This window comes from Zingiber officinale, chromosome 2A (genome assembly GCF_018446385.1).
Source record: "Zingiber officinale cultivar Zhangliang chromosome 2A, Zo_v1.1, whole genome shotgun sequence".
Lineage (NCBI taxonomy): Eukaryota > Viridiplantae > Streptophyta > Magnoliopsida > Zingiberales > Zingiberaceae > Zingiber > Zingiber officinale.
The window spans coordinates 125937092-125948348 of NC_055988.1; the positions used below are offsets into that span (position 1 = coordinate 125937092).

At 39.6% G+C, this 11257-nt stretch overlaps 1 protein-coding gene across 1 annotated transcript; it reads left to right on the forward strand.

The window, feature by feature from the left end:
* The first annotated feature begins 1822 nt into the window (after positions 1-1822).
* On the forward strand, positions 1823-2698 carry LOC122043975 (beta-glucosidase 2-like). Its single transcript, XM_042604529.1, has 5 exons — positions 1823-2000; positions 2074-2132; positions 2212-2287; positions 2370-2441; positions 2514-2698. The coding sequence occupies exons 1-5, from the start codon at positions 1931-1933 to the stop codon at positions 2696-2698; spliced, it is 462 nt and encodes a 153-aa protein (XP_042460463.1). The 5' UTR covers positions 1823-1930.
* The last annotated feature ends 8559 nt before the right edge of the window (positions 2699-11257 follow it).

An 11257-nucleotide genomic window follows, 5' to 3' on the forward strand; every position in this document is an offset into this window, starting at 1 on the left:
AAGCCTAACAACAACGGTTTTTCACTGTTGTCGTAGCCCATTTTGAACTGTTGTTAAAGGCCGTGTTGTTAAAAGGGGTGCCCAAAGACAACAGTTTTTAACCGTTGTCTTTGAAGGCAAAGACAACATTTTTACAATAGTGAAAAACTGTTGTCTTTTCCTTCAAAGACAACAGTTTTTCACCGTTGTCTTTGAGCGTCTACCTTTAATAACAGGGTCTTCAACAACAGTTTTAAACTATCTACGACAACGGTGAAAAATCGTTGTCTTTTTTAGAAAAAAATAAAAAAAAATTAATACATAATTTTACAATATTATAAATCATTCAAAATACTAAATTTCAAAATAAAATTTAATATACAATTTTCTAACATTCAAAAATAATATCTATAACATTCTGAAGAAATTTCATAAGCAACCAACAAAATTTCATAAGCAACCAACAAAATGATAACACTATTAAATCAAAGGTAAAACAATATAACACAAGATTTTCTACTTAGATGTCGGTGAAGAGGAGGGATTGCAGCACCTAGTGCTCCTTAATTTGTTAAAGTCTCTTCATTTTTTTAGCTTGTCGGCATTCTTCCCAATACTCTTGAGGACACCTATTCGAATAAAGATATATATTACAAATTAGCAACTAAACTGTACGTGTGATTCTAATTGCACTGCATAAATGTTACATAACCATAAAAACCATTTGATATAGTCATCTAATAGAAGTGCAAAAAGCGTTATCTACGTAATATAAATGGTAACCTCTTGAAATAATATGGTGGCTCTTAAATTTCTTATTAAGCAGAATTTTCATTCTATGTCACTGCATACAAAGCTTCTATTATAAATCATGCAAACATTATTTTTCCCAGTGATCAAGCAGCATTAATTCTAAAAGGTACAATCTAATGCAAACGTTCCCACACACTCCATATGATGCTAAGGAGTAAGTCATACATTAAATTTTAAAAGGGACCATTAAAGGAAAGAATGTCTTAAATAAAAATGAATCCAAAAAGAGTAACAAAAATCAATGCAACATAATCTTAAAGAATAACATTATAGCAGGATAAAGATGCTAAAAAGAGCAGTAGATTGAAGAACAATCTATCATTGATCTAGACTTCTTTGGTCAAAAAGTATGCTACAATCCCAAATTAAGCATCATAGATGTATAATTCCATCAAAAGAACTAACTCGCTGTCCAAAAGTAAGTTAAAAAATGCATAAAATGATTTAGAGACCTAACAAAACCTAATCTTAATCTAATTAGAAAACTCTAATTAGCTCCACCCAACCTATTCATGAAAATCGAGACTTACTCAGTCTAAAACGCTAAATGTTGTACAATTAGGTAACTAGCCATGAATCTAAAAGATCGCACCTTGTCAAAAGAGGACAGCAAAAGTTGAGCAAGAGAGCTTTGGTTTATGATTCTGCTAGATCTGAACCTCTGTATATTTGTGGAACACACATCCTCAAAAGGACTCCTAGAGAAGTTACTCCATCCTGCAGCAACAAACAGTAGAAAATACACATACACTAAGGAAAGGCCTATATCATAATTATAGGCATGCAGGCATGCAAAAAAGACGTAAGAAATAAAGATGTTTCAAGGCTCTAAAAGATATATAGGGAATGCAGTTTAAAACAAAGATGTAGGGAATGCAGTTTAAAACAAAGATGTAGAAGCAAAATTTGAACTGCATGTATGCTTCACTAAGCATGTATTAGAGGGTTCAAACATTAATATCTTCTCTAGTGTCCCAAAACATTAGCTTGAAGAGTACATTTGAAGAGGTAATATAAAACATAATGCCAAAGGAACAGGTTTACATGGTGCAGTCTCATTAGTTCTTAATTTGCCTCAACTTGAGAGTTCAACTAATTTCTTGAGTTTGCATGGTGTAATCTTTTGGGTCTCAATCTCATGAAGGTGGAAGGGGCTGCTGCAGAGGGAGGAAGAACTCCCTGCATCTGGGACACCTTTGCACACGAAGGTTAAATTTCATTTAACAAGAAAAAAGCACTAATTTAGTGACTGCAAACTCTAAAATGTCTTCAGAATCTCAGGGAGAACAGAGGACAAAAGAACTGGAGACATAGCAGCTGATCAGTATCACAAGTACAAGGTCGATCGTGAATTTTTTAGGCAATTATGCAATCCTGTGAACTGTAGGCATATAAAATTTTGGTTTTTCTTGTTGTCAGGAAGATGTGAAGTTGATGCATGACATGGGCCTGGATGCCTACAGATTCTCTATCTCCTGTAGCAGAGTCATTCCTAGTCGACATTCACCTTGCAATAATTTATTTTCCTGACCAAATAGTTTAAGCATTACATGATTCTAATTGGTGCCATGTTGCAGATGGTAGAGGGCCAGTTAATCCAGAAGGGGTGCAGTATTATAATAACTTGATCAATGAACTCAAGAAATATGGTACAATTAGAATAGTGGTCATACCTTAACAATTTTCAGTCACAATTTTACCAAACTGTGTTTGGCCGGTAGGAATTGAACCTCATGTCACTCTTCTTCACTTTGACCTCCCCCAATCTTTGGAAGATGAATATTCTGGACTCTTGAGCCCAAAGATTGTGTACATTTCTACTACAGCCCTTTCATTTGCATCTCCTCGAATAATGTCTAAGATAGTGTCCATTGTGATGCAGAGAGGGCTTCACTGCTTATGCTGATGTGTGCTTTAGAGAGTTTGGGGATAGAGTGAAATACTGGATCACTGTCAATGAGCCAAACATTGAACCCATCCTCGGCCATGATCTGGGAATATTTCCACCAAATCACTGCTCTTCCTCCTTGGCCTCTTCCCTTGGCCTCAATTGCAGCAAAGGGAATTCATCTATTGAACCATATGTAGCTGGTCATAACCTTTTGCTTTCCCATGCATCAGCAGTCTCCCTATACAGAAAGAAATATCAGGTTTCAGCATTAGTTTCTCTTTTAATTGAATGATCTAAATGTTATTCAGGGTGTTATCTAAAATAGAGTGTTGTTCTTGTGCAAAAGCCAAATCAAGGGGGATATATTGGAATTACCTTACTAGGGGTCTGGTTTGAGCCAGCTACAAGATTACCAGATGATATAGCAGCAGTTAATAAAGCACTCGATTTTCTAATAGGCTAGTGAGTAAAGCAAACAATACACTGAAATCTTTGTTTTTGTTCTGACTGGTAACATCAAAAAATTGTTTTCTCTAGTCTAAGATAATACTGATGCACAATAATGCCATTACTTCCAAAAAGACATCATTGTTTGGAGAAAAAGAACACTAATAAAATGGCAATTCATAAGAGTTAGGCAACTGATAAAACTTATAAACGTGTAATATAAAGTCAAGATTCAAGAATGTGAAAATGAGTAGAACAATAAAAAGAGATGCACGAGCAAATATTTGTCATGATAAAAAGCATAGAGCATGAACCAACCAAGGTATATGTTCCATAACCTTTTTAAGTGAAGGGGTCACTATCTATTCATCTCCATTTGGCTCATGGGCATCAAACAAATTCCTTTTATGGCATCAACCAAAATTTACTTCATAATCGCAAATAACCAGCAAAAAAGAGGTCATTTTTAAATATTTTCTATGACTAACATAACCAACTCACATCTTTTAGATATCTAGGCAATTAAAGAATGACAAAGGACAAAGCATAAGACAAAAAAAAAGAGGCAATAAGAGAGAGAACCTTCTCTAACTGTTTAAAGCCATCTTCCACTGAACTTGCAACATTATGTACATTGTAATCAATCCATCAAACATGGTTCCCTGTTAATATCACATGTATCATAACATGATGCATGGTATCCACATAAACTCCAGGTCACTAAGTATCAAAAGAAAAACTTACTTGATCTATGACAAGGACTGAGAGATCTATTATGATTTGAACAAGTTCCTTCACTGATTCTACAACCTTTAACAAAAATTATCCATAAAGTCCTGAAACATTTAGATGATACTAATACACATAGCCATTGAACCTTATAACACCAACCCACAAATGAATAAGATGGATTTACTGACACAGGCAATCCAAATGTTGCAAAATATGTTACCTGTATAATCTCCCTTTCCCTCTCTCTTGTCAATGCTTCATTTTACTTCAGTGTGGAAATTTGAACATCACTAAAACCCTGCAAAAAGGGTCAAAACCAAAGAAAAAAATATCAGAATAGAAATTAAGTTATTAACATGTGAGATGGAAACAATCTTATGTTTAATCACGGAAGAAAAAAAAATCCACACACTTGAGTCAACAAATCATTAAGAAGTTTTGCACTAATAGTTGTCTAAGCTGCCCATTAGACATTCATTTCATAACTTAACTCAGACCTACTGACAAAGAAAAAGAAAGAATTACCACATCAATGAAGGCGTCTTCTTTAGTAAATGGTGAGGAGGAGGCATTAAAGAAACACTAGCAGAGAAAGTCGAGGTGACACTAGTGAGGAGGCAGCGAAGATGGATGAAAGTCTAGGTGGTGAGGAGGAGGCGCTGGTGAGAAGGGGGCAACAAAGATGGCTGAAAGTCGAGGCGACGAGGAGGAGGCGGTGAAGATGGCTGAAAGTAGAGGTCGCGAGGAGGAGGTGGCGAGGCCGAAAGTTGAGGCGACGAAGAAGGCGGCGAGGAAGGAGGCAGCGAAGAGGGTGGTGAGGAGGGAGGCGGCGAAGAGGGCGGTGAGGAGGGAGGCGGCGAAGATGGCGGTGAAGAGGGTGGTGAGGAGGGAGGTGGCGAAGAGGGTGGTGAGGAGGGAGGCGACGAAGAGGGAGGTGAGGAGGAGGCGGCGAAGAGTAGGGTTTTGGGAAAGAGACAGAAAAAAAAACAAGGCGTAAACAACACTTAATAGACGGAAAAATGACGAAGGAGAAAAAGTGGCGAAAGAAAAAACAATCGCATTCAACAACACTTAATAGACAACGGTTTTTAAAAACCGTTGTCGTAATTCCAAAAAAGCGCACATAGACAACAGTTTTAAAAAACTGTTGTCGTACCCTTTAAAAATCGTTGTCATATCCTCAAAAAAACATAAATAGATAACGGTTTTTAAAAATCGTTGTCATAGGTCAAAAAAATTACTAAAAGACAACAGTTTTTGTTAAAACCGTTGTTAAAAGGTAAAAAGACAACGGTTTGGTATAAAACCGTTGTCGTTTGAGTGTTGTTGAATGACGTTTTTCTTGTAGTGATAAATTACATTGGAATTATCTTCTTATTGTATAATCAAACAAACATTTCATAATCTTGAATAAAATCAACCACGCATATTTAGAAGTTACTATAACACATGTAATTTTTGTAACTACTCCAATTGTAGCAGCAATTAGTACAAGTGTTATAAAACATAATTTATGGACATATTTTATTTTTTTTGTTTATGTAGGGCTATGACGAAGGTAATATGGTCCAACGAAATGATTTCAGTGAATATGACATCTTTCCTAAGTGTTTTTGATTGGACCATAGCCACAGATGGTGATTACATAAGTATATATTTTGCAATAATTGCAGATGAAGCCAAAACCTCAGGCATACCATGTTGGGCATCTATATTTTGTGCTGCTGGTTTTGTTATAAGTATAACACCAAATGCTACTATCGAGTTTTTTTCTCCATATATTCCTCTTACAATGTTTGTGTGGATACACAGGATTTGTTTGAAATGATGTCGTATAAGGCATTTAGTCTATCAGTAAACACTAACAATGACAAGATAATCAGATATATATTCTATCCATTAAATAACGCAGACGATCACTGGCATCTCTGTAACGACCCGCTTTCTACTGGCTAGGTTGTAAGGTCGGACCGTCACATTATGCCGTGCTAAACTATTCCATGACCATTACTAAATCTAGGTGCGGAAGCTGTACTAATCAAAATTTTACTAACTATGATCATTTCTTTATTCCATAGGTGCTAAGGGGTGTAATCTAAAGTATACCTAGCATATACTACATCCCCTATGGTCAAGGAACTGAATTAAACATTATCCAACTGCTATCAGACCTCCCAATCGATCCACAGATCAATTGGAATGGTCGAATCGATCCAGTGATCGATCCAGCATGCTACTGTATGCCGAACTTGGGTTGGATCGATCCAGTGATCGATTCAACACGCTACTGTGCTCGGCCAATATTCTGGATCCATCGGCTGATCGATCCAGGCTAACCAATCGATCCAGTGATCGATTCCGGAGCTCTCTGTTCGCGACGGAAGGCATCCGGATCAGTCGGCTGATCGATCCAGGAGCTTACTGTTCGCGGTACGAACTTCTCAATCGATCGGCCGATCGATTGAGAAGCCTCCAATCGATCGGCCGATCGATTGGGGCTTATGATTTCGTACCAGAAGTCTGATTTCAGCACTATTTCGTGCCTCAATCACACATACAAGTTCTAAAACAACTGGGAAACATTCTAATAACGCATAATTAGCATTCTAAACATGGTTACTAGCAATCTAAGTAGATTTTCTATAATTCCATGCATTTAAATAACTAAATAAGCAAAGAATAACATGATAAGAAACACTAAGTTCTTAAATGTTCTAGTTCTTCCAAGGTCTTTATTCCAGGTTCCATCCACACACATCTTCATCATTGCATTGACCTCCAGCCTCCGCTAATCCATCTTCCCTTTACCTTTATCTGCAGTATAAGGAAAGAAGTATCTATAATCTTTACGCTTAGTAAGAAATCATCTACCTTACAAAACATGCATTCGATGCAATATGCTTTTCAAACATGCTATTTGAATATGTACTGATTAAACTAAAACATGGCATGATATCATACAATACATGGAAACCAAAAGCTAGTCATGGCATACTATCATCTAAAGCATGTGTAACAAAAGCTGAACATAGAGCTATCATACATAATCATAAGAGTGAGTTGAACTGAAGTATGAACTGAGCTAATTCTAGCAAATGCTAAAGCTATACTGATTTCACCTAACTATTTTGTGAGAGTTTAAAACTACATATATAATAGATGAAAATACTAATCATGCTGCTGTTTGGGTCCGGCAACTGTACGTGCTATGCGCGCATCCCTAACTAGACCCGGGTTTGCAAGTCCCGAATTTAGTAGGGTTACTAGGTTAGCTGAACCTAGGGACGACTGTGGGAGCCCAACCCAATGGATATCTAATCCAGTACAGTGCCACTGAGAAAGTAAAATACTGAACATAAGCTAATAAATTCTTGTCTTGCTTTTACTAGGTTGTCTAAACCCAGAACTAGGCTATCTAAACCTAGAGGCGACTGTGGGAGCCCACCCATTGGACATCTAGTCCTGTAAAAGTTGTAGCAAGACTATATGAGCTGTGAAATGCCTCTATTGCATCTAACTAAGCTATTAAAATGCCTAAGTTGCATTTTAACTGTGCTAGTAATTTAATCAAACACTTGGTATGCGCTAATTCGCATCCTTTGTGCCGAAAAGCTATATACTACTAACTAAAACATGGAATTCACACGGAAGCTACTTATACTGCAGGTGAGGGGCTTCTTACCTCCTGTGATGGTTTTCTTACGATTCTAATCGCTAGATTTCCGGTGGAGACGATCTTCTTGACGGTTCCCTCGCGTCTATGTGTTCCTCTCGCGAAGGGAAGCGTCCTCGTGTCGGAGTCGTCGCCGGAAGGTGCTCCTAGGGCCTTAGGCTTGGTGCGCCGAGAGAGGAAGAGGAGGGAGAGGTGGGTGGCGGTGAGGGTTTAAGGAGAAGAAGAGTTGCGTTAAAACCCAACCCCACTTAATAATTTCCTATTTATATCAAGTGGTTAAACCCGGCCCAACTTACATATAAATATTATTGGTTCCCTTTCCTTTCAGCATGGCCCTGCTGGGTTCACTTGGTTACTAAAGCTATCTATAAGTCATAGGGTTCGCTAGGTCTCGGGTTCAATTCCCGCGTAGGCTGTTTTCGTTTTCTATTTATTTTTGCTACTTCCGCTAATCTAAAAATTCTGTAAAAATATCCTAAAATTCTAGAAAAATACTAGGATATTTCTAATAATTATTTTGAGAATTTTTTGGTGTTACAATCCCCCATACCTTATAAAAAGTTTGTCCTCGAACTTAGAATAACTCTGGGTACTTCTGTCTCATACTAGCTTCTGTCTCCCAAGTTGCCTCTTCTGCTGTGTGACTGTGCCAAATAACTTTTACTAATGGTACTTCCTTGTTCCGCAATTTCTTAACTGCTCGGTCTATTATTTGAATAGGTCGACTGTCATAGCTGAGGTCTTCACGGACTTGTACCAGCTGGGGCTCAATCACCTGGGTGGCATCTGGGATATGCTTCTTCAGCATAGAGACATGAAATACATTATAAACAGCTAACATCTCCTGGGATAGCTCTAGCTCATATGCTACCTTGCCAACTCTTCGGCTGATAAGGTATGGTCCCACATATCTGGGACTTAGCTTGCCCTTCTTCCCAAAACGCATTACTCCCTTCATGGGAGCTACTCTGAGGAACACTGAATCCCCAACTGAAAACTCTAAAGATCTGCGCCGTGTATCAGCATAGCTTTTCTAGCGGCTCTGAGCTGTCTCTATCCTCTAGCGGATCTGCTGTATAGCTGCTGTGGTATCTGCTACTAGATCTGTCTGAAGTTCTAGTTCTTTCTGTTCACCACTCTCATACCAGCAGATTGGAGATCTACACCTCCGCCCATAGAGAGCCTCGTAAGGTGCCATACCGATAGTGGCCTGACAGCTATTGTTGTATGCAAATTCTGCTAAACTCAGATATTTGCACCAACTTCCTCTGAAATCTAAGGCACATGCTCAGAGCATATCTTCGAGTACCTGATTTACTCGCTCCGTCTGTCCATCTGTCTGAGGATGGAAGGCTATTCTGAACTTTAGCTTAGTGCCCAAAGCTGACTGTACACACTCCCAGAAGTGTGATGTGAACCTACTGTCCATGTCTGAAATAATGGTTCGTGGGACTCCATGTAGTCTAACGATCTCCTTGAGATACAACTGTGCTAGCTGTTCCATGGAGTAGGATATCCTGATAGCTAAGAAGTGGGTTGATTTAGTCAACCTATCGACTATTACCCAAATGGTATCAAAACCATTCATGGTTCTGGGTAATCCCACTATAAAATCCATGGAAATATCTTCCCACTTCCATTCTGGGATCTGGATAGGCTGCAGAACTCCTTCTGGTATCTGGTGTTCTGCCTTAACCCTCTGACAGGTTAGGCAGGTGCTGACATATCGAGCGATGTCTCTCTTCATCCCAGGCCACCAAAAATGTTTCTTCAAGTCCTGGTACATTTTGGTGGAGCCAGGATGCATCACATAGGGAGTCTTGTGAGCCTCATCTAAAATCTTTCTTCGTAGTTCCTCCTGATCTGGAACACATAGCCTGTCACCAAAATACAACACCCCGCTAGCGGACACTCTGAATTCTCCACTTTCTGATTCTGCTAACCCTTGCTTGATTTTATGAATTTCAGGATCCTGTTCCTGAGCTGTCTGGATGTCACCAAGCAGGGTAGATGCTAAGGTCATAGTAGAGAGCTGTCCCACTATGAGTTTGAGACCGAAATCTGTGATCTCCTTCTGTAGGGGTGGTGACATGGCTGCTAGAGATAATAAGGTAGCACTGGACTTTCTGCTGAGTGCGTCTGCTACCTTATTGGCTTTCCCTTGGTGGTAGAGGATGTCTATGTCGTAGTCTTTGACCAGCTCTAACCATCTGTGCTGTCGTATATTCAGATCCTTCTGAGTGAAGAAGTACTTCAGACTCTGATGATCTGTATACACTCTGCACTGAGCTCCATACAAGTAATGTCTCCAAATCTTGAGAGCGAACACTACTGCTGCAAGCTCAAGGTCATGAGTAGGGTAATTCTTCTTATACTCCTTGAGTTGTCTGGAGGCGTAGGCGATTACCTTGCCATCTTGCATCAGCACTGCTCCTAGTCCCAGTTTAGAGGCATCACTATAAATATCAAAGTTGTCTGTGTTCTCTGGTAGAGCTAGAATAGGTGCACTGGTCAATCTCCTTTTTAGCTCGCTGAAGCTGGTCTCGCAGTCCTCTGTCCACTGAAATTTTCTGTTCTTCCTGGTGAGAGCTGTCAGTGGGGAGGCTATCCTGGAAAAGTCCTCTACTAATTTTCTGTAATAACCTGCTAATCCCAGAAAGCTTCTGATCTCACTGGCGTTCTTGGGTCTTTTCCAGTTACTCACCGCTTCTATCTTACTGGGATCTACCATGATACCATCCTTTGAGATGATGTGACCCAGGAAGGACACCTGATCTAACCAAAATTCACATTTCGTGAACTTGGCATACAGCTGGTTCTGCTGAAGGGTCTGCAATACTATTTTCAGGTGCTCTGCGTGTTCTTCCTGAGTTCCTAAATAGATAAGGATGTCATCGATGAATACGATAACGAACTTATCTAAGTATCCCCTGAATACCCTGTTCATGAGGTCCATGAAAGTAGCTGGAGCATTTTTCACGCCAAAGGGCATGACTACAAACTCGTAGTGCCCATATCTAGTCCTGAATGCTGTCTTGGGTATATCCCCTTCTTTAACTTTCACCTGATGATAACCTGACCTGAGGTCTATCTTAGAGAACACTGCTGCTCCCTTTAGCTGATCGAACAGGTCATCTATTCTGGGAAGAGGATATCTGTTCTTAATCATGACTTGGTTCAGTGCTCTGTAATCTATACACAGGCGCATGCTCCCGTCCTTCTTCTTCATGAACAATACAGGCGCTCCCCATGGTGAGTGACTAGGACGTATGAAACCCTTGTCAAGCAGCTCCTGTAATTGCTCATGAAGTTCCTTCAGTTCTGCTGGAGCCATGCGGTAGGGTGCTTTGGAAATAGGATTGGTACCGAGAATGAGCTCTATCTCGAATTCAATCTCCCTATCTGGTGCTAAGCCTGGTAACTCTTCAGGGAAGACTGCTGGGTAGTCACATACGACTCGGACTTCTGCTAACTGTCGGTCCTTGTCCTGACTGGTACTGACTACGTGTGCTAAAAATCTCGTACATCCTGAATCCATTAATCTCTGTTCCTTCATAGCTGAGAGAAACTTCTTGGCCTTTCCCTTGGGTTCTCCGATGAACTCGAACTGTGCTTCTGCTTCAGGTTGGAATACGACTTTCTGTTTACGGCACTCTATAGAGGCACCGTATCTGATCAGGAAGTCCATTCCAAAGATGACCTCATAATCAGTCATATCTAGC